The 24,069-nt window shown below is 47.6% G+C and overlaps 1 protein-coding gene across 1 annotated transcript in view; it reads left to right on the top strand.

Annotated features, from left to right (window-relative positions):
• LOC127038386 (IgGFc-binding protein-like) overlaps positions 1-24,069 on the top strand; it is an 85,640-nt gene that overhangs the window by 27,830 nt on the left and 33,741 nt on the right. The window contains exons 14-20 of the mRNA XM_050930965.1: positions 157-752; positions 1,273-1,843; positions 2,335-2,534; positions 4,659-5,039; positions 6,292-6,578; positions 6,930-6,967; positions 14,353-14,406. Coding sequence (XP_050786922.1) covers positions 157-752; positions 1,273-1,843; positions 2,335-2,534; positions 4,659-5,039; positions 6,292-6,578; positions 6,930-6,967; positions 14,353-14,406 — 2,127 coding nt within the window. The remainder of the gene's footprint in view (positions 1-156; positions 753-1,272; positions 1,844-2,334; positions 2,535-4,658; positions 5,040-6,291; positions 6,579-6,929; positions 6,968-14,352; positions 14,407-24,069) is intronic.

A 24,069-nucleotide genomic window follows, 5' to 3' on the forward strand; every position in this document is an offset into this window, starting at 1 on the left:
GAGCTAGGAATAGAACCCAGGAGTCCTGGCTCCCAACCCCACCAGAACAATCCTATTCTAAGTGATGTGAATTGAGAGAGATTTCCTTCAACTTACCTTTGCATTTCTTCTTTCTCTCATCCCTATCTGCACGTTCGCTCTGATATTCTCCTGCAGGTGCCACCTGCCCTCGTAACTCCCACTACGAGCTCTGTGGGAGCGGCTGCCCTGCCACCTGCCACAGCCTCTCGGCGCCAAATGGGTGCGACACTCCCTGTGCTGAAGGTTGTTTCTGTGATGCCGGGTTCCTCCTGAGTGGAGACCGGTGCGTCCCCATCGCGCAGTGCGGCTGTGTGCACCAGGGCAGGTACTACAGGAAGGGAGAGGAGTTCTACACCAGCACCTCCTGCCAGGAACGGTGCCGGTGCCAAGACAACGGGGTCGTCGAGTGCCGGGAGGCCTCCTGCAGAGCCAACGAGCAGTGCAGGGTGAAGAATGGAATCCTAGGCTGCCACGCCGTGGGCTGCGGCAAATGTGTAGCGTCTGGTGACCCTCATTATCTGACCTTTGACGGACGGGCCTTTGATTTCCAGGGCACTTGCACTTACAGCTTAGCCAGAGTCTGCAGCAGTGACGCTGGGCTGGCAAATTTCTCTGTGATGGTAGAAAATGAGAGCTATGGTAATGGGCAAGTGTCAGTGGCACGGCTGGTGGTGGTCTCCGTTCATTGTTACACCATCACCATGGAGAGGGGAAGGAAGTGGAAAGTCATGGTAAGTCCCTGTTTGACATTATTCTCATTGTAGCCTAGAGCAGTGGCTCCCAGCCTTTCCAGACTACTGTACCACTTTCAGGAGTCTGATTTGTCTTGTGTACCCCCAGGTTTCACTCACTTAAGAACTACTAGCGTGCAAACTCAGACATAAAAATACAAAAATGTCACGGACACACTAGTACTGAAAAATCTCTCCCATTTTTACCGTAAAATTATAAAATAAATAATTTGGAATGTAAATATCATCTGTACATTTCAGTGTATAGTATAGAGAGCAATATAAACAAGTCATTGTCTGTCTGAAGTTGTAGGTTATACTGACTTCACTAGTGCTTTTTTATCTAGGCTGTTGTAAAACTAGGCGAATATCTAGATAAGTTAATGTACCCGGTGGAAGACCTCTCCGTACCCCTGGTTGAGAACCACTAGCCTAGAGGGACTAACACTGTGTGTTGTAACCAGGACGCAGCTGCTGAGTCCCCACTAGTGATAGATGAATTTCCCTCTCATTGGCACAGGTGGACGGGGAGCTCTACACTCTCCCGCTGGCTATGAACGACGGGAAACTTCAGATCAACCAGGAGGGGAACAACATCATTGTCCAGTCTGCCTCTGGCCTCAAAGTCCTTTACGACACCTCCTATTATGTCCTAGTCTCCATCCCTAGCTCCTACAAGGGACACGTGTGCGGCTTGTGCGGCAACTTCAACGGTGACAAGAACGACGACTTCCTGCTGCCCAGTGGAAAGAGCGCCCAGAACGTGGATGAGTTTGGGGCCTCCTGGAAGGTGCCCATTGATGGTGCCACATGCTCCAATGGCTGTGGGGAAAGATGCCCGGTCTGTGATGCAGCTAAAACAGCGCCATACAAGGTCGATAGCTCCTGTGGGTTGATCAGAGCGACATCAGGTCCCTTTAAATACTGTCACTCACTGGTCAGCCCTACCGAGTATTTCAACCATTGTCTCTATGACATGTGTGCTGCCAATGGAGCAAGAGAAATCCTCTGCCAGAGTGTCCAGGCCTACACTGCCGCGTGCCAGGCAGCTGGAGCCACAGTCAGTGCCTGGAGAACAGCCTCCTTCTGCCGTAAGTTTACAGAACAATCTACAGCCTGCTCTTATCTTCAGCTGTATTTGCAGCTAGTGATGTGGTATCACAATCTCTCTTCTTGTCAGATACCTTTGGGAGAAGTGAGTAGCTGGTTGGGAGCATGCTGCAGGGGGTGGGATGGCTGAGGTAGGCCTAGTCTACACTACACCTAAAAATTAGATTGACCTAGCCACATCGCTCAGGGCTGTGAAAATTACACACCCTGTGTGACATAGCTAGGTTGACCTAACTCCACTGTAAACACAGCTGTGTTGATGGAAGAATTCTTCCATTGACCCAGCTATCGTATCTCAAAGAGGTAGATTAACTACATGGATGGGAGAGCCCCTTCAGCTGATGTAGGAAGCATTTACACCAGGGTGCTACAGCAGAATAGCTGCAGTGCTGTAGCTGTGCCGCTGTAGCTGCTGTAGTGCAGACACAGCCTCCGTTTTTCATCTGTTTCTCATTCACTTCTGTCTCTCCAGCTTTCACCTGCCCGGCTAACAGCCACTACGAGCTGTGCACTAGATCCTGCGATTTCACATGTGCTGGCTTGTTCTCCCCTGCCCAATGCACTGAAAAATGCTTTGAAGGCTGCCAGTGTGACGCCGGCTACGCATTCAATGGGGAAACGTGCACGTCCATGGAAGGATGCGGCTGCGTGCGTGACGGACGCTACATCAAGGTGGGTGCTGGGATAGGAATCAGCTGTCATCCTGCATCGCATGTACTTGTAGGTGTGGGACTGTCCCAGCTTCCCACTGGGAGTTACAGCGACTGGGTGTCTGTGCCCTTCAGTGCAGAGACACATAAAACCTACAGCTAGGTCCTGCCTTCAGTCACCCATGTGACTTCCGCTGCAGTCTGTGGCAGTGGGTTAGGTGAACATCCAAACACCTGCCCTGTGTGATCCTTGCATGTGGAAATGAAACTGCCATGCGCTAGGGATTCATCACAGGAAAACCAGGGGACTGGGTGGAAAATGGGATATGGAGCCTTTCCTCACTAGAGGGCGCTGGGTTGATCCAGCCCAGAACGAGACACAGGCTGGCTTAGGGGGGTAGGGAAAGGGACATGTTGCCTTTCCCCTCTAGGGGGCTGCAGGTCTAACCCTGACCCCGGTTAGGGTAAGTGGCTGGCTTGGAGGATGGGGAAGGGACAGGTCCTTTCCTGTCTAGGAATTTCCTAAACTTATCATGCTCCATCTTGAACCCAGTCAGGAAGCACTTCACACCACACACAGGCAACCTGTTGAAGTCATTGCCAGAAGATGTTGTGAAGGCCAAAACTATACCTGAGTTCAACAGAGAATTAGATAAATTCAAGGAGGATAGGGCCACCAACAGCTATTTGCCAAGATTTTCAGGGTTTTAACCCCATGCTCCGGGTTGTCTCCAACCTTCTGACTGCCAGAAGCTGGGAGTGGATGACAGGGGATGGATCACGGACTCATTGCCCTGTTCTGTTCATTCTCTCTCCAGAATCTGGCACTGGTCACTGCCAGAGACAGAATATTGGGCTAGATGGACATTGGTCTGACCCACTATGGCCATTCTGATGTTCTCACTCGAGTTCAGTGGTTCTTTCAGCCCAGGTTGGCCAGCCCATCCGGGGTGGGGGTGGGGTGGGAGTGGAGTGGGGGTGTGGTTGGACCTTGGGTGCTGTTCACTCTCAGGGTAGTAACAGGCACTTTGCCATGAAGACACAGGCTAAATCACTGATAGCCCTCCTGTGCCACAATTCACTGGGGAAGAATTCCAATGTCATGGACTCAGAGGGACTGGTCTATGTGCCAGCTTGTAACTAGTCCCTTGGGGTGACCCTTTTAGTGTGCCGGGCCCCAAGGACCCACACAGCTCCACAGGGGCAGGTCTATGGCCCCGTGAGTCCACAACTGGCCCTTTGGGCACCAGTGATCCTTTGTCTCTCCATGGCTCCCTGCAACGAGTCCAGCCAAGCCCGGACTCCTGTGGGAGTTTTGTTCCTACCTTGGGTTAGCACAGAGAAGCAAAGGTCACAGCAGAGTTCAGACTGGCTAACGGCTGGGCTCCCTTCAGTCATGCTGCCGGAGGAACCATGTCACTTCCTTTCTTTGGCTCTGTCCTTTTGTCTCCATCCCAGGAGAGAGCCCCTGTGAGCTAAGCTCTTCACTCAGCCACCTGGCACCTTTCCCCTTCATTCTCCAGCTCAGGGCCTTTGCTCTGCTTCCTTGCAGCTAAATTCCCGTCTTTGGTAGTTGGTCAGTGCAGGTTTCCATTGGGTTCCCATTGTCTCTTCCAGACCCTCCTTTCACGAGCCTAGACTTTATTCCATTTGTTAATGACTCTGGCCTCCAACCAGGTGGTTGCATGAGACCAACACCTCACTCCTTCCCTTTATACAGTACAAAGCGCCGAGGAAAGTGAGGTGCACACAGACCTGATAAAATATTACCAAAATTCCCACATTTATTGCAGCAGAAAGCACCACGGGATATGCCCCCAGAAGTCCCAGCAGCACACACGGTGGAGCTCAACACCAAGGGGGACAGAGTAATTGGGGTAGGGGTTTGCGGTGTGACTGCTCAGACCTGGGCTAGGCTACCCCAGAGAAAGAAATATCTCTTGAGATAACTCTGCAGTAAAGACATACCTTTTGGGGCAGGGACTTTCTCTCACTATTTATACATACAGCACCCAGCGCAATGGGACCCTGACCTTGGCAGGCTACTGTAATTTAAATAATCAAAGGGAGCTTTGAGTTGATCCCATCCTGGGAATTTTCTCCTGCTGCTTTTCCGTAACAAAGTTGTTTGGGAATTTCCCTGTAGGCTGGGGAGAGCATCATCTCCGGTGCTTGCTCCGAGAAGTGCACCTGCCAGGCCTCAGGCGGGCTTGTCTGTGAGCCACACAGCTGCTCCAACGAAGAAATCTGTGCGCTCCAGGATGGAGTGCGTGGCTGTGTGAAGCAGGAAGGCCGGTGCACACTGCTCCCCGGAGCCCAGCTCACCTCCTTCGACGGCGCCTCTGGAGGAGATCTCCACAGTGGAGCTTACGAGCTGGTCTCTCTCTGCAACAACAGCGCCCCCTCCTGGTTTAGGGTGGTGGTGGACATCAGGGCATGCAGTGACGGGGCAACAATGGCTGGGACAACCGTCTACATTTTCTTCCGAGATGCTTTCATAGCTGTGAAAAGGAACAAGGAGACCTGGGTAAGAGGGGGCCACGTTAGAACAGCCTGAGTCGAAGGGGCAGAAAGTTCATTCAGCTGCCACTGAAATGATGAAAAGACTAGAAATTACAGTGATGTTGATCCTCTTCACTAGGGCTGATCTGGGCATCTCAAAGCTCAATTCATTCAGCCACATGAACCCCCGGTGTTGACAGGACATGGTGTACAGGCTGGGGCGGGGGGATGACATGAGTTATTGATGAACAATTATTCAGTAGCAAAGACTGAACTAGAACCCAGGAGTCCTGACTTCCCCCTGTTCTAACCCACTAGAGCCCACTCCCTTCCCAGAGCTGGGGCTGCAATCCAGGAGTCCTGACTCCCAGCCTCCCTCACCCCTGCTGTGTCCCACCTTGAAAGTTGGAGGAGAGGCAGGGAACTGCTCTAGGAAGGGTCTCTCTGACCCACTAGGTTCCCTGGGAGAGATCTCTCCTTTCACTGGGGCACCTGTCCATTGGGGAAAAGACCCCCCTCTTCATGGGGGGGCCTGTCCATTGGTGAGGTGAGATATCTTGTGTTGTACCAACATCTGTCGGTGGAAGGAAGGAGCTTGCAAGCTGTACACGCCTGAAGAAGAGTTCTGTGTAGCTTGAAAGCTTGTGCTGCTACCAACAGAAGTTGATCCCATAAAAGATATGAGCTCACCCACCTTGTCTCTCTCTTGATTGCCTGCAGTCATTGATGCAAATAAGTGCAGGTATCATTAATCAAATATGTAAATTAAGGTATTAAACAATTGCATAAAATCTCTACAGTTCTTTTTGCACTAAGAAACACTGTTGCTCAGAGATCAATAACACTGAAATCAGGACTTTAGCCAATCAAGTTGCCTATGCAAATCAGTGCACCTTGATTGGGTATTGACAGATTGGAACAATTTGCTCTCCAGAGCACTGTTTATTGATTGGCTTCTCAGTAAGTCATAGTGTTTTCTGCACCTCTCAGTCTAAGACTATTGGCTTTTGTCGTGCCCCATACGCTCTAGTCCCCATTGCCATATAATGGGGCCCATGGTCACTAGACCGCATTGCTTTTTATTGTGACTCATAGACTCTAGATCCCATTACCTGGTACTGGGGCCCATGGACTCATAGCCTTATGATGGGTTCTATAGAGTCTAGATCCTGTTGCCATATAATGTGGCCTATGGACTCTATTTCAGCTCCTGGCCTTCTATTTCATTCACCTCCACATTCCCCAGTTCTCCTGTGACTTATGACTGTGTGTTCCAGGTGAACGGGCGCCTGCTGCAGCTGCCGGCGAACGTCTCTGAAGCCGTGTCTGTGAGCAGGTCTCAGGGCGGCGTGGCCGTGGTCCAGGCCTCGGGAATGCAGGTTCTGTTTAGCCCCAGTGGGGGGGTGACGGTGAGAGTCAGCAAGAGCCTGGCTAACAAGCTGTGCGCGTCTTGCGGGAACTTCAATGGCGATGTCTCCGATGATCTGCAGTTGCCCAGCGGGAAGGTCGCAGGAAACATTGCTGAGGTTATCGATTACTGGAAGGCAAGAGACTTCTCTGGGTGGTGAGTGGCTCTGCAGATGCTGCCCTTTCCATGATCTTTCTATAATGGTCTATAGGTACCTCCCTGGGGAGGAAAGTGGTTGAAATTCCCTAGCTTGTGCTGACTAGATGATCTGGTCCCTTCTGGCCTTAAAATCTATGACTCAATTGCAAAGGAATCTTACTGAGACATCTTCCTAGTCCTGAAGGAGGCTGACTAACTCCTCTCCTGTTTTTGTCTTTTAGTGACGTCTAAACAAAATCCTGGCTGCTGAAGTATCTTCCCTCCCTGGAGTGAACCCCGCTGCCATTTTAGCTAGGAATTGCTCATAGGGCCATAACTGTAGCCCTCGTGACTTTCTGTGTCCTCTAGGATATTTAATGAGGAAAAAGACTTTGTTCTGATTGTCAGTAAAAACAAATAAACCTGCAGATATGATTGTGAAGCAATAAACTCATTTTTGCAAATGTCATCCAATGATTTTATTATAGCAGCCTGTTTCTTTCTATCTTAAGGTAATTTCCTGACTCAGAGGAAGAGAACACGACAGTCTTTTGGTTCCGTGTCTGTACAGTGCTGAGCACAATAGAGTGAAATCACCATACAAATAGTTAACAATAATAATAGTGCATCCTGCTACTAAAACTTGTTAGTAAGGATGAAGCTTTATCCCACGAGTTAGAGAAGTCCGTGTCTCTCGAATAGACGGTCCTGAGTTGTATTCCCCACGGTAGCTGCTGTGTCTGTGTTTGTGTTACATTGGCTTTGGGGGGAAAAAGATAACAGGTGTGCGGGAGTCAACAAGCTGGCTACATCATTGGGGGCAGAGTTGGAGAGGCTTCAGCAAAAAGATACAAGGATGCCTGAAGAACAGGGCCAATAAAGCAAGATTTAAGGAGCTCAGTCTTCATAAAAAATGTTAAGAGATTATTTTACCTCTTTATGTGGCACTGATGGAACCACAGCTGGAATCCTGTCTCCAGTTCTGGTGTCTACAGTTCAAGAAGGATGTTGATAAATTGGAGAGGCGTTCAGAAGAGACATTTGAGAATGAAAGGAATAGAAAACACGCTTTTATAATGAGAGATTCCAGCAGCTGTCTATTTAGTAGAACAAAGAGAAGATTAAAGGGTGATTTGATCCAAGTCTAAAAGTACTGTGACAGACCTGGACCAGTGGAGTACAGGAGTCTGGTAGAGGGCAAATATACTGGTCACTGGATGAGTAGTTTTCTGCTCCCTGAGTGACCAGAGCAGGGGCTGTACTAGAGTAATCAGGAACCTGCTGGAACCAATTAAGGCAGACAGGCTGATTAGAACACCTGCAGCCAATCAAGGCAGGCTTATCAGGGCACCTGGGTTTAAAAAGGAGCTCACTTCAGTTTTTAATGTGCATGTGAGGAGCTGGGAGCAAGGGGTGCAAGGAGCTGAGAGTGAGAGGGTGTGCTGCTGGAGAACTAAGGAGTAAAAGCGTTATCAGACACCAGGAGGAAGGTCCTGTGGTGAGGATAAAGAAGGTGTTTGGAGGAGGCTATGGGGGGAGTAACCCAGGGAGTTATAGCTATCATGCAGCTGTTACAGGAGGCACTGTAGACAGCTGCAATCCACAGGGCCCTGGGCTGGAACCCGGAGTAGAGGGCGGGCCTGGGCTCCCCCCAAACCTCCCAACTCCTGATCAGACACAGGAGAAGTTGACCCAGACTGTGGGTTCCACCAGAGGGGAAGATCTCTGAGGTGAGCAAATCTGCCAATAAGCGCAGGACCCACCAAGGCAGAGGAGGAACTTTGTCACAGTACCTACATGGGGAACAAATGTTAAATAATGGGCTCTTCGATCTAGCAGAGAAAGGTCCAACACCATCCAATACCATGAAGCTGAAGCTAGACAATTTTATACTGGAAATAAGTTTTAATAGTGAGAGTAATTAGCCATTGGAACAATTTATCAAGGGTCACAGTGGATTTTCCATCACTGGCAATTTTTAAATCAAGATTGGATGTTTTTCTAACAGATCTGCTCCAGGAATTATTTTGGGGAAGATCCTTGGGCTCTGTTAGAGGAGGTCAGACTTCATTGTCACAATGGTCCTTGACGCCTTGGAATCTATGAATCTAAGAAATGTCTTGACTAGCAGCTGTAAACTAGAGCAGAGCAATTTTTTTTTTCATTTTTGCTGTAAATTATGAGAAATTAAAAAAAAATTGAGTTTCTTAACATTGTTTATTTTTTAAAAATATATCTACATTTCAAGGATATTTTGAACTAAAAAGTCATTTTTAACCCAAAAGATCAGAATGTTTCATTTAGAAATTGTGAACACAAAATGTTGAGATGTTGGGAGGTTTTTCTTTTTTTCCAACATGAACAATTCAGCGAAACCACACAAATTTGCAAAACATGGCAGTGTTGCCAAATCTGAATTTTTCACTGAAAAAAGCTTTATCGGAAAAGTTTCACCCAGCTCTGTTCTAAGTAGGAAGCAGAGAATAGAGGGCTCTTGGATCTAGCAAACAAAGGCAGAATGAGCTCTAATAGCTGAAAGTTAAAAGCCACAAAGCACAAATTAACTATTAATGGCTGCTTCTTGAAGCAGCTAGGCCTGGAACCCACAAGGGAAAAGGCAATTCTTGATTTAGTTTTCAGTAGCACACAGGATCTGGTCCAAGTGGTGAATATAGGTGAACTGCTCAGTAATAGCAACCATAATATAATTAAATTTAACATCCTTGTGGGGAGAACAATACCAAAGAAAGCCACCACAGTAGCATTTAACTTCAAAAAGGAGAACTACACAAAAATGAGGAAGCTATAAATGGAAATTAAAAGGAACAGTCACAAGAGTGAAATGCCTGCAAGCTGCATGGATGTTTTTTTTAAAACTCCATAATGGAGGCTCAAAGTCAATGTATCCCTCCAATTAAAAAAGAAATAGTAAGAGGACCAAAAAATGCCACTATGGCTAAACAACAGAATGTTAGAGGCAAAAAGACACCCTTTAAAAATTGGAAGTCAAATCCTACTGAGGAAAAATAGAAAGGAGCGTAAACTCTGGCAAGTCAAGTGTAAAACTATAATTAGCCAGGCCAAAAAAGAATTTGAAGAACAGCTAACAAACGACCCAAAAACTAACTGCCAAAAATTGTTAAGTACATCAGAAGCAGGAAGCCTGCCAAACAATCCGTGGGGGCCATTGAATGATTGAGATACTAAAGGAGCACTCAAGGAAGACAAGGCAGAGAAGCTGAATGAATTCTTTGCATCAGGGCTTGGCTACACTGGAGAGTTGCAGCACTGGTGGTGGCCTTACAGCGCTGTAACTCACTCACCGTCCACACTTGCAAGGCACATACAGCGCTGTATCTCCCTGGCTACAGCGCTGGCTGTACTCCACCTCGGCCTGCAGAATAATGACTGCAGCACTGGTGATGCAGTGCTGCTCCACCAGTGTGGCCATCAAAAGCGCTGTTATTGGCCTCCAGAGGTATTCGGAGGTATCCCAGAATGCCTGTTCAGCCACTCTGCTCATCAGTTTGAACTCTATTGCCCTGGCCTCAGGTGACCCGCCCTTTAAATGCCCCGGGAATTTTAAAAATCCCCTTCCTGTTTGCTCAGCCAGGTGTGGAGTGCAATCAGTGAATCTTTCCAGACGACCATGCCTCCACGCGCCAAACGAGCCCCAGCATGGAGCAATGGCGAGTTGCTGGACCTCATCAGTGTTTGGGGGGAGGAAGCTGTGCAGTCCCAGCTGCGCTCCAACCGTAGGAGTTGTTACATGTGCTCAAGAGTTGTTACATGCGCTCTCCACACTGGGCAACCAGGAACTGAATCTCAAAAATTCACAGGGCTTTAAAGGGGAGGGGCATGTATCTGTGTACCTGGCCTCTGGGCAGCAGAGTTCAAAACTGTGACCAAGGTGGTCAAGGTGGGGCATTGTGGGACATCTCCTGGAGGCCACTAAAGTCGATGTAAGTAACACAGTGTCTGCATTGACACTGGATTGACCTAACTATGTCAACCTGAACTCAATGCCTCTCATGGAGTTGGAGTTATTAAGTTGGCACAGTGGGTGAGTTACATCGGCTGGAGTGAAATTTTGGTGTAGACACTTACATGGTTAGGTCGATGTAAGCTGCAGTGCCATAGTTATAGTGACCTAACCCCCTCCCTGTGTGTAGATAGTGCTATGTCGGCGAGAGAGCTTCTTCCGCCAACATAGCTACCGCTTCTCGGGGAGGTGGACTAACCGCGTCAATGGGAGAGCTCTATGTGTTCATTTTCATTAAAGAGCTACAGCGGTGCAGCTGCATCAGAGCAGGGTTTTAAGTGTAGACTTGCTCTGAGTGGTCAAGTGAGGCATGGAGTCCTTGGCATGAACGGGTACCTGGTCTGCCAGCACTACACTGATTAGTGGAATGGATCATAAACCTCCACGAGCAATCAGCTGGGGTAAGACATGCTGGAGTGGACACAAACTATGATTGTCTTCTATCTGACTGATCACAGCCTGGCTTTAGGGTGCACTGAGCTGTAGGGAACATAGGATGGATGCTCTCCCGACAGAGCAGGTGTTCACCCCAATGCCCCAGCATGGCATCAAGGGGTTCTGTGTTGTAGGAAGTGAGATGGTGACTTAGAAGGGGGTGCATTCCCCTTCTAATCCGTGCTGATTCTAATGCCCCAGCTTGGGACTAGGAGACTCTTTGCTGCGGGGAACAAGGCAGGGGGCATGTTCCCCTCGGAGCCAGTGCTGACACCTATGCCCCAGCAGTGTACATGAGTCATCGCTAGTACAAGCTCTCAGATGACCCATTCCCCTGTTGCCTTGTAACCCCAGCCCAGCTGCCTTGTTAAAATTCCCCTCTTGTTTGCCCAGCTAGCAGGCAGAAAGCTACTGGAAGGGATTTCCAGATGAGATGCTCCATCACCTACAGCCTTTGCATGTGAAGAGCTGGCCACACCTCACTTTGTTTATGGCCCCAATTAGCAATCATTTCAGATTGCTTGGCATACATGGGCTTTTACTGCCATGGGGCTGGGTTGGCTCAGAGGTTCTGTAGACACAGCATCAGTACACAGAGATACTCTGGTTCTGATTTGAAAAGGAATGCCATATAACCCTTATAAAAAGTCAGAAAATGGGATTGGTTCTGATCAGGCCCAAGTGCAAATCAGGACTAACTCCATTAACAGGAAAAAATGAGGAGAACTTGTGGCACCTTAGAAACTAACAAATGTATTTTGGTATAAGCTTTTGTGGGCTAAAACGCACTTCTAGCCCATGAAAGCTTATGCCCAAATAAATTTATTAGTCTCTAAGGTGCCATAAGTACGCCTCATTCTTTTTGCTGATACAGACTAACACAGCTACCACTCTGAAACCTGTCTCCATTAACAGGAAAATTGAATAATTATGTAGAATAAACTCTTTGTCAAGCACTACGGAAATTGGCACAATAGATAGGAAGATAGATTAGATAGATAGGCTTCATCTGGAGTACTGTGTCCAGTTTTGGGCCCCACACTACAGAAAGGATGTGGACAAATTGGGGAGAGTCCAGCGGAGGACAACAAAAATAATTAGGGGGATGGAGCACATGAGTTGTGAGGAGAGGCTGATGGAACTGGACTTGTTTAGTCTGCAGAAGAGAAGAGAGGTGGGATTTGATAGCAGCTTTCAACTACCTGAAGGGAGGTTCCATAGAGGATGGAGCTCGGCTGTTCTCAGTGGTTGGAAATGACAGAACAAGGAGTAATGGTCTCAAGTTGCAATGGGGGAGGTTTAGGTTGGAAATTAGGAAAAACTTTTTCACTAGGAGGGTAGTGAAGCACTGAAATGGGTTACCTAGGGAGGTGGTGGAATCTCCATCCTTAGAGGTTTTTAAGGCCCAGCTTGACAAAGCCCTGGCTGGGATGATTTAGTCGGTGTTGGTCCTGCTTTGATCAGGGGGTTGGACTAGATACCTCCTGAGGTCTCTTCCAACCCTGGTATTCTATGATTCTATAGCTAGATAGATGGGGTATATTGAGATACAGCAATAGATCTAGTTCTCACTCCGCCCACCTTCTCCTTGAGGAAAGGACCACATGGTTTAGGTTACAGGAAATAAGAATTACAGAATAAATCACTTATTGTGATCCTGCGATGCAAAACTGGGCAATCTCGAGTAGGAACAGAGAGGTTATTTTACCTCTGTATTTGGCACCAGTGTGACTGCTGCTGCATGCCTGTGTCCAGATCTGGTGCCCACAATTCCAGAAGGACGTTCATTGGAGAGAGTTCAGAGAATAGCCATGAGAAGGGTTAAAGGATTAGAAACCTTGCCTTATAGTGACGGACCCAAGGAGATCACTCTATTTAGCTTAACAAAGACAGGGTTAAGGGGTGACTTGATTAGTCTATGAGTATCTACAAGGGAAGCAAATATTTAGTAATGGCCTCTTCAGCCTAGCAGAGAAAGGTCTAACATGATCAAATGGCAGGAATTTGTAGCACAACATCACATGCATTCAACAGCGTTGAACAACGCAGCCAAGGATGCAGGTGCCTCCTTGAGGTCTTCGGATGGCTGCACCATTTACTTCTCTTGTTCATGTTCCTAATACCTTAACTCATGTTGGAGAATCACCATTAGATGTAGTAGTGAAGAGCCTATGGCACACAGCGAGGTAGCTGTTATTCTTTCCAGTACAATGATATGGGTGTGTATGGGGATAGATAGGTAAATATAGATCAGCATTATAGGCTTGTATAATGTATGAACAAGTTTCTCATTCAGGAAGTTGTGATTAAATCTGACACTTACTGCTTGCCCCCACCCCACCCATGGGTGTCACTGTGGAACATTGGCTACTTCCCCAAGGCGTTCCCGGCTATATAGCACCAGTATGCTCAGGCACTGGGCTAGCCAGGTGCATGGGGCAGGTGAGCACAATCTTGTCCTTTCCCTATTGAGGCAAAACTGCTTAGATCACAGAGCGATAGGAACATTAAAAATGCTATAGCTGGATAGATGGGGTGGGATAGCTAACTAGTTAGACAGAGGGATGCAAACAGGGATGGATAGATAGACAATTTGTATGGGGATAGATAGATAGATAGATTAGATAGATATTGTTTACAGGGTTGTTGTAGGCATGTTGGTCCCAGGATATTAGAGAGACAAGGTGGGTCTTTTATTTGACCAACACCTGTTGGCGGAAGGGACAAGTCCTCCACAGAGCCCTTCTTCAGGTTGTGTAGCTGGGAAGCTTGACTCTTTCACCGACAGAAGTTGTTCTAATAAGAGATATTACCTCACCCAACTTGTTTCTCTCAGATAGATAAATGGATGGTTACCTGTCATATGTGGTTCTTTGCTTTGTGTGAGAGCTGGATTTTGGACGCAATACATCTAATGTTTCTTTGTTTCCAATTTTTCTCTTGCATTAACTCAGGAGGGGTGTGGGGTTTAGAGCAGGAATGGTTAGGAGTGAGGACTCTTGGTTCTATCTCCAGTTTTGGGAGGGGAGTGGGGTCTAGTGGTGAGGGCAGGAGGGGACAGGGAGTCAGGAGTCCTGGGTTCTATCCCCAGTTGTATCACTAACTCTGCAACTTTGTTCATGTCACTTCAACTCTCTGTGCCTCACTTTCCCCATAGAGAGAATATATACCTGCCTCCCAGGTAGGCCATTCTGTCCCCATTTCTCAGGTGAAGGAGGTGGTAAATTTGGCAGCTGATCCCCACTAGTGTCCTCAGACACTGATAGCCCTGCCTTCTTTCTGCATTAATCTGACACATTTCCCCTCGTTTTCCAGCAATGGCAAAGAAGGGGACGCTGCTGCTCTGCGCCTGGCTGGTGCTTCTGTGCGGTAAGGATCAAAATACCACGGCAAAGTTTTGAACCCTGGGTGTCTGAAGTTATGCATCTGGGGTGGGATACTTACGCTGGTTAAGCTTGGGGGACTGGCGCTCCTTAATCACTTAGACGCTGTTGAACATTCCTCCCTAAATGCCTAAATATGGAACTAAGAATAGAGCTACTCAGTAATTTCCCCATTGAACATTTTCTGTCAGAAAATGCAGCTTTGTGGAATTTTCTGCAGGAATGTGTCAATTTCAATATAATTGTTTCAGAAAAAATTGAAATGAAGCTGTGAGTTTTCAGAGAGAGCTGCAGAGATTTATGAGTGGGATTCTGCACCAGGGTTGTTCATAAAGATGGGGGGAAGGGGCTCAGTTTTCATTTATGTTTTGTGTTCCCGAGTCTCATGTTCAGAGTTTCAACCTGGGCACCTCCTCTTCCGGGAAGCCTGCTGAGCTGGGGCTGGAGCTAGGGCAGCTGGGACTTGGGGTGGCTGGGTCTGCCTGGCGCTGGGGGAGTGGTGTGTGCTCTGGGACTGGAGCAGGAGGCCATGCATCACTCTGTGCTCCAGGGCTGGAGGTGCTTGGGCAGCCCAGGGCTGAGGTGTGGGCCTGGCAGCCGCAGAGGAGCACAGGCCTCTGGGCTTTGGCAGGGGCCAGGCCTCAGGTGGAAGGGGTGAGCTGGGCCAGGGGCTAGCCTCCCTGAGCCCGTGATTCAGCCACCTCCCATGGCCACAGGCACTGTGAGAGGGAATTTTCCCCTCCCCACATCAGTTTGGCAGGAACATTGGAGGGTTTTCACCTTCCTCTGCAGCGTGTGTGTGCAGGTCACTTGCCGGGATTACCTGCATATATTAATTTAATAATTTCCCTGCCATTGCAGGAGCCTTGGGCCTGGTGGTCCTCAGTCCCTCCTCTCCTCTGCCTGTGGCAGATAATAGTTTATTCTCCTGTGGGTTGCAATAGAATCATAGAATATCAGGGTTGGAAGTGACCTCAGGAGGTCATCTAGTCCAACCCTCTGCTTTAAGCAGGACCAATCCCCAACTAAATGTTCCCAGCTAGGACTTTGTCAAGCCGGGCCTTAAAAACCATTCTTCTCTTCTGCAGACTAAACAATCCCAGTTCTCTCAGCATCTCCTCATAAGTCATGTGCTCTAGCCCCCTAATCATTTTTGTTGCCCTCCATTAGTCTCTTTCCAATTTTTCCACATCCTTCTTGTAGTGTGAGGCTCAAAACTGGACACAGTACTCCAGATGAGGCCTCACCAATGTTGAATAGAGGGGAATGATCACATCCCTCCATCTGCTGGCAATGCTCCTACTTATACAGCCCAAAATGCTGTTAGCCTTCTTGGCAACAAGGGCACACTGTGGACTCATATCCAGCTTCTCGTCCACTATAACCCCTAGATCCTTTTCTGCAGAACTGCTGCCTAGCCACTCAGTCCCTAGTCTGTAGCAGTGCATGGGATTTTCCATCCTAAGTACAGGACTCTGCACTTGTCCTTGTTGAACCTCATCAGGTTTCTTTTGGCCCAGTCCTCTAATTTGTCTAGGCCCCTCTGTATCCTATCCCTACCCTCCAGCGTATCTACCATTCCTGTCAGTTTAGTGTCATCTGCAAACTTGCTGAGGGTGCAGTCCATGTCATCCTTCAGATCATTAATGAAGCTATTGAACAAAACTGGCTCCAGGACCGACCCTTGTGGCACTCCGCTTGATACCGGCTGCCAACTAGACATGGTGTCATTGATCACTGCCTGTTGAGCCCGACGATCTACCCAGCTTTCTATCCACCTTATAGTCCATTCATCCAGCCCATACTTCTTTAACTTGCTGGCAAGAATACTGTGGGAGACCGTATCAAAAGCTTTGCTAAAGTCAAGGAATAACAACACATCCACTGCTTTCCCCTCATCCACAAAGCCAGTTATCTCCTCACAGAAGGCAATTAGGTTAGTTAGGCATGACTTGCCCTTGCTGAATCCATGCTGACTGTTCCTGATCACTTTCCTCTCCTCTAAGTGCTTCAGAATTGATTTCTTGAGGACCTGCTCCATGATTTTTCCAGGGACTGAGGTGAGGCTGACTGGTCTGTAGTTCCCTGGATCCTCCTTCCCTTTTTAAAAGATGGGCTCTACATTAGCCTTCTTCCAGTCATCCAAGACCTCCCCCGATCCCCATGAGTTTTCAAAGATAATGGCCAATGACTCTGCAATCACATTCACCAACTCCTTTAGCACCCTTGGATGCAGCGCATCCGGCCCCATGGACTTGTGCTAGTCCAGCTTTTCTAAATAGTCCCGAACCACTTCTTTCTCCACAGAGGGCTTGTCACCTCCTCCCCATGCTGTGCTGCCCAGTGCAGCAGTCTGGGAGCTGACCTTGTTCGTGAAGACAGGCAAAAAAATCATTGAGTACATTAGCTTTTTCCACATCCTCTGTCACTAGGTTGCCTCCCTCATTCAGTAAGGGGCCCACTCTTTCCTTGACCACCTTGTTGCTAAAGTACCCTTCTTGTTACTCTTAACATCCCTTGCTAGCTGCAACTCCAAGTGTGATTTGACCTTCCTGATTTCACTCCTGTGTGCCTGAGCAATATTTTTATACTCCTTCCTGGTCATTTGTCCAAGCATCCACTTCTTGTAAGCTTCTTTTTTGTGTCTAAGATCAGCAAGGATTTCGCTGTTAAGCCAAGCTGGTTGCCTGCCATATTTACTATTTGTTCTACACATCGGGATGGTTTGTTCCTGAAACCTTAATAAGGATTCTCTAAAATACAGCCAGCTCTCCTGGACTCCTCTCCCCCTCATGTTATTCTCTCAGTGGATCCTGCCCATCACTTCCCTGAGGAAGTCAAAATCGCTCACACTTCTAAACTTAATCCATAGACTCTCAGCTTTTTCTGCAGTTTCATACTCTGAGCAGTCATAGTGTTCTCTTACATAAAATGCAACTCCTCCACCTTTTCTGCCCTGCCTGTCCTTTCTGAACAGTTTATATCCATCCATGATAGTACTCCAGTCAGGTGAGTTATCCCACCAAGTCTCTGTTATTCCAATTACATCATAATTCCTTGACTGTGCCAGGACTTCCAGTTCTCCCTGCTTGTTCCCCAGGCTTCTTGCATTTGTATATAGTGTGACAAAGTTCCTCCTCTACCTTGGTGGGTCCTGCGCTTATTGGCAGATTTGCTCACCTCATTGATCTTCCTCACAGTCTGGGTTGACTCCTCCTGTGTCTGATCAGGAGTTGGGAGGTTTGGGGGGAGCCCAGGCCCGCCCTCTATTCCGGGTTCCAGCCCAGGGCCCTGTGCACTGCAGCTGTCTAGAGTGCCTCCTGTAACAGCTGCATGACAGCTACAACTCCCTGGGCTACTTCCCCATGGCCTCTTCCAAACACCTTCTTTATCCTCACCACAGGACCTTCCTCCTGGTGTCTGATAACACTTGTACGCCGTAGCCCTCCAGCAGCACACTCTCTCTCTCAGCTCCTTGTGCCTCTTGCTCCCAGCTCCTCACACGCACGTCCTCTCCTCTGGCTCCCTCCCCCGCTGCTAGCCCGACTGGAGTGAACTCCTGTTTAAACCCAGGTGCCCTGATTAGTCTGCCTTGATTGGCTGCAGGTGTTCTAATCAGCCTGTCTGCCTTAATTGGTTCCAGCAGGTTCCTGATTACTCTAGTGCAGCCCCTGCTCTGGTCACTCAGGGAACAGAAAACTACTCATCCAGTGACCAGTATATTTGCCCTCTACCAGACTCCTGTACCCCACTGGTTTGGGTCTGTCACAATAGGCATTTAAGATAACTTGCTAATAGTCCTGCTTTCTCACTATGAGGCAGGAGTCCTCCCCTTTTGCACTCTCCTTCTCGTGCTTCCTCCTGGTATCCCATTTCCTCCACCTACCTCAGGGCTTTGGTCTCCTTCCCCCGGTGAACCTAGTTTAAAGCCCTCCTCCCTAGGTTAGCCAGTCTGCTTGCGAAGATGCGCTTCTCTCTCTTCATTAGGTGGAGCCCATCTCTGCCTAGCACTCCTCTGTCTTGGAACACCATCCCATGGTCGAAGAATCCAAAGACTTCTCTCCACCACCTGCATAGCCATTCGTTGACTTCTGCGATTCAACGGTCTCTACCTGGACCTTTTTCTTCCACACTATTCTTGGGTCTCATTCTGGTTGTTGGGTTTGGTGTGAGGCTTCTTAATAGTTTTGGTGTCCTGTGACGTTCAGGAGGCCAGCTAAGTAATTTGGTGCCCCCTTCTGGCCTTAAAGTCTGTGACTCTGTGATTTCGATGATGTCAAAATGGAACAGGTGCATGTTTTCAGAATGAAATGTTTCTCATTTTTCATTTCAAAACAGTTTTTCACTGCAAAATGTATTTTATTGTCTATTATACTTTTTCACAAAATAAAAGCATTCAAAATCAAAATGAAACATTTCAGTTTTATCAAAATGTTTCAGTTGACTCAAGATGAAATTTCATTTTCAGGGGAAAAAAATCAGTGTTTCTGTCTGATTTGGGACAAAAGGAAATCTTGAAATCTCAGAATTACCCATGGAATGAAATTTCTAAGTTTGGACCAGTTCTATTTAGGGGTCTAACTTTAGGTATGCAGATTTGAAAATTTTGTCCCAACTCCTGATAAATTATTATTGATCTTTATGAGGTGTTACGGTAGCACCGTGGTGCCCCAGTCCTAGACCATGACTCCACAGCACCAGATGCTGTACAAACAACAGAGCAAAGAGATGGTCCCCACCCCAAAGAGCTGACAGCCTGAGTATAAGAGAACAGAGGGGATCAGACAGACAGGGGAGAAAAAGGAAACAGTTGTGGTCAGCATGGTAGGGAGGTAATATTAATATTGATTTTTAAGCATTTTTTCACTTTTATTTTCACAGTTGCAGGTAATCATGGGGAATGTCTAACATTGCGTGGGGGCTCAGACACTAATTATGAATGACAGTAGAGGTTCAGATTCAAAGTGTGAAAGCTGTATAATGGTTAAAACTCCAATTGTCTACTTCACACGTCAAAATATACGAAGTAAATAGAGTGCAATCAAACGCTAGTAAAGTTCTCAAGCAGCATTTTGATTAGTCACGTAGGAATGACTGTTTTTGGCAGTGTTGCGTGTATGGTGACAAGGACATTTACCAATAAAAGATAACCCTTCCCAGCCTAACAATAGACTCTGCTTTCAGCACAGCAGTAACTTCTGTCTCTTGACCCACTCAACGATCTGATTTGGACACATTCCTATTGAACTCAAGGAGCCTCTGGGTTTGGGCTCCTTGTAGCTAAAGCATGAGCTGAAATCAGGGGTATTGAGCACTCAGCCATTTGGCATGTTGACATCAGTGGGAGATGGGTTAACTGATAACTGAACAGATGTAAGGGAGGGCTGTTGTAGCCTTGTTGGTCCCAGGACATTAGCGAGATAAGGTAGGGGAGATAATATCTTTTATTGGACCAAATTCTGCTGGTGGGAGAGACACAAGCTTTTGAGCCACACAGAGCTCTCCTTCAGATCTCGGAAAGGTGCTCCCAGCCTCATAGATCAGGCCTGCACAACTCGTAAAGCGACGAGGGCCATATTACTCCAAAGAAAACAGCTGAGGGCTGAACCCCCCCGACCCCACCGATGCTCCCCAGCGCCACCAAGCCCCCCCAAAACACAACACCCCCCCAGCACCACCAAGCCCCCCTGAAAAACTCCCCCCCCAGTGCTGCCCAGCCCCCCTGAAATACCCTCTCCCCCAGCACCACCCATCCCGTGGAAACAAACCTTCCTTCCCCAGTGCTGCCCCGCCAAAACAGCGGTATTTAACCTTGGTAATATGTTATAGTGTGCCCCGAAGGTGGTATAATTAAGGTAAAAGAAAAATGTCTTTTTGTTAGAAGTAGAATAAGATCTTCCCCCCTGCTGAATGAATGAGGTGTGACTGAGGAAGGGGTGGAAGGCAGCACCTCCAGACAGCTGCACCCCTTGGCGAGGGGATGGGAGCCAGACCAGATCAGTAGAACAGGTCAGCCACCGACTCACAGCTCGCCTCCTCAGACCCCTTCCCCCACTGCCAGCTCACCTGTCCCCCCCCCCGCCACTGCCCGCCCACTCGCCTAATCACATAGCGCTTTGAAGTTTCAAGTGTTGCCATACCCTGAGAGGGGTCGCCAGTACAAAAGTTTGAGAACCACTGGGTTAAAGTGGGTTACAGATTGTTGAAATCCAGTGTCTCTGTTTAGGCCATGATTTTTAGTGTCTAGCAGGGTTATGAATTTAAGCTTGCAGGCTGGTCTTTTGAATGCACTGTGCAGGTTTCCTTTCAGGATGAGGACTGATAGGTCACATACAGAGTGATCGCTTTGTGAAAAGGGTTCACCCACAGGTAAAGTTGTTTTTGTCTTTGACCATTTTCCTGTACGAGTTCATTCAAGAATGTAGTGATTGTCTGGTTTCATCCACAGAGTTGTTACTGGGGCATTTAGTGCACTGGATGGAGTACCCCACATGTTGAAACAGGCATGTGTAGAATCCATGGATCTTGAAATGTGTGTTATGGGGGGTGTTGATCATTGTGGCAGTGGAGATATGTCTGTGGGTTTTACATCAGTAGCAAAATGATAAATATTAATAATACAAGAGGGGTGGATAGAGCCATGGCCATTGTAGGTGTGAAAGGGGTTGAACTGATGAATTTGCCAGGGTGCCAGTTAGATTTTAAAGCTGATATCGAACAAAGTAGGTTTGCCAATCTATAACAGGATCCAATAGGATAAACCCTTTCTATTGAGTCTAGGGCGGTGGTTTTCAAACTTTTTTTCTGGGAACCTAGTCGAAGAAAATTGTTGATGCCTGCGACCCAACAGAGCTGGGGATGAGGAGTTTGGGTGTGGGAGGGGCTCTGGGCTGGGGCAGAGGGTTGGGGTGAGGGCTGTGGGGTGGGGCCAGGAATGAGGGGTTCAGGATGTGGGAGGAGGCTCTGGGCTGAGGCAGGAGGTTGGGGTGCAGGAGGGGATCAGGGCTCTGGGCTGGGGCCAGGATGAGGAGTTTGGGGTGCAGGAAGGGGTTCCAGGTTTGGAGGGACTCCGGGCTGGGGCAGACAGTTGGGGTGCGGGAGGGGGTCAGGACTCTGGGCTGGGACTGGGGATGAGGGGTTTGGAGTACAGGAGGGGCTCTGGGTTTTGGGGGGGGCTCAGGGCTAGGGCCAGGGATTAGGGTGTGGGGTTGGGGCATGGCCTTACCTCCGGCAGCTCCTGGTAAGGATGCAGCTGGGGTGCACCACAGACCCACTGTTTGAAAAACACTGATCTAGGGAGCATTAGATTACTAGTTTAATGCTGGGTTCTTTTCAGGTCAACTTTTAACTTGAACAGAGTTACTCAAATCCTGATTTCTCAAATCAGGACCGTATTTCCCTAATTAGTTAATTATTTTTAACCAACTGTTTATTAATACACCCAGAGCCACATTGATATAATCATTCACTACTCCAACGTAGACACAACCAATTGTACATATTACACACACAATACAGTCTTGCAGGCAATTATCTGGAGTTGAGGCTCAGCAGTTATAGCAAAGAACAATGCAAATGACCAAGATTTCTGATTCCATTTACTTATGATCAACAGTTCTCAATTCTTTAGTGCCTAACACATTTATCACACTGCCCAGGGCTCCCTTGTCTCCAAAGCACTTTGAAGAGTGTGATCACTTCTCTTTGCCTACATTGGTGCAAAAAGGACAAGTTTAGAATATTAAAAGCAATTTCTTAAAGCAATTCTCTCTTGGGGCAATTTGCTTGGACTTATAAAGAAGTTAAAAATCTAAAATACGGTTACTGAGGTCTCATGAGAGAGTGCAGACTCAGCAAGATAATCCAGGGCCACCCAGAGGATTCAGGGGGCCTGGGGCAAAGCAATTTCAGGGGCCCCTTCCATCAAAAAAGTCGCAATACTATAGAATACTATATTCATGTAGGGGCCCCTGTGGGGCCCAGGGCCTCGGGGATATTGCCCCACTTGCTCCCCCACTTACTCCCCGGGGCGGCCCTGAGATAACCTACAGTTATTTATATTAAAGAATAGAAGGGGAAATACAATCTATGAAATGAAATCTCACTGCTACTTGTTATCCTCTTAGCCCTGGGATGGGGGAGTGTCCTTTCCACATAGCTGGTCCAGGCGTAGGTCGCACTTAAAATTCTGGAGCTTCTTGTGTTGGGTTCAGTAACTCACCCTCCTGAACACCTGGTGACCCCAGTTTATAGAACGTTGTTTCAGGGCTCATTGGAGGAGGCCACCCTCTAAGTCCTATTGGACAGGTGCCATGTGGGTGCAGCTCTTTCCCTCTGGCTTCCATTGGTATCCCATAAATGGCGATAGTGAACAGCAAATGTCTTCAATCCTTTTCTGATTGGAGGCTTTTTAAGTTTGATTCATTTCAATGATGGTATTTCATAATTGTCCCCTTCAATCAGTTGGGATCCTCTCCTTTCAAGCAATCTCTGTTAATATACCACAGTTATACCCTGGTTTATATTTTACCATTGTCTTTGTGCCAGACAATTCCTATTACTTCCAGCGTGCAACAGTTACTTACAATGGAAACCAACAAAATCCTTATAATCTTCTCGATTTGGAGAACACACTCCACACAGTCTTTGATTATACTGGGCATTAGGACTTACAACAGAACATGAGATGTGTGTTCCACATATAGCAGGATGCAGGTCTGATTCACAAAGCAAACAAACGTGCAGATTCTAATTTAGGGTGAAAAACAGATTATTCACAATATATTTGGTTTAGAAGAAAACAATGTATAGGTTATAATTTGGGGTGAAAACACGTGGCTTGGATTTCTTGGGGTAACAGTTCACTCAATTGGACCTTTCAGCCTTAAGCCACATTTCTAGTTTGTTTAACTTGCAGCTTCTCCACCCACCTCTTCTTGATCCTCTCAATGTGCAATGGGCCACTTTGCGCAGGAAATCAGGGTCTGACTCTTCTTTAATAACTTAGAGTTTTTTAGCTAGGTTGGGAGGGAGACAGAGGTTTATACTTATGCAAATTATAAGAGATTCTTGCCTAGGTGATTAACAATATTCTAATTCAGCCATTTTAATATATGGAGATATACCTATCCTAGCTCATAGAACTGGAAGGGACCCCGAAAAGTCATCGAGTCCAGCCCTCTGCCTTCACTTGCAGGACCAAGTACCAATTTTGGCCCCAGATCCCTAAATGGCCCCCTCAAGGACTGAATTCACTATCTTGGCCAATTAGCAGGCCAATACTCAAACCACTGAGCTATCCCTCTGCCAAATTTAATTTCTATAGCTGGGGAAGGGAATGCTCAACCTTGGCTGATCCGTGGGTTCTTAGACAAAGTGTCTCACATGATGTGAAGCATTTTCTTACTGTCTTCATGGATGGATCCTATTTTGGGATAACAGAGGTGAAGAGGTTTTCTAATGGTTGAGGGCCAGAAGGAATCATTAGTTATTAATCATTCCAGGCATATCTGGTCTATATATCCATTACACTGTACTCAGAACAAGAATTTACAGTCTAGTACTTCAGCTTTACTGCCACTTAGTGGTCAGACAATATGCCAATAGAATGAAGGTCAGGTGGTGTGGTGTCAGAAGACCAGATCATAGG

Source organism: Gopherus flavomarginatus, chromosome 20 (assembly GCF_025201925.1).
Source record: "Gopherus flavomarginatus isolate rGopFla2 chromosome 20, rGopFla2.mat.asm, whole genome shotgun sequence".
NCBI lineage: Eukaryota > Metazoa > Chordata > Testudines > Testudinidae > Gopherus > Gopherus flavomarginatus.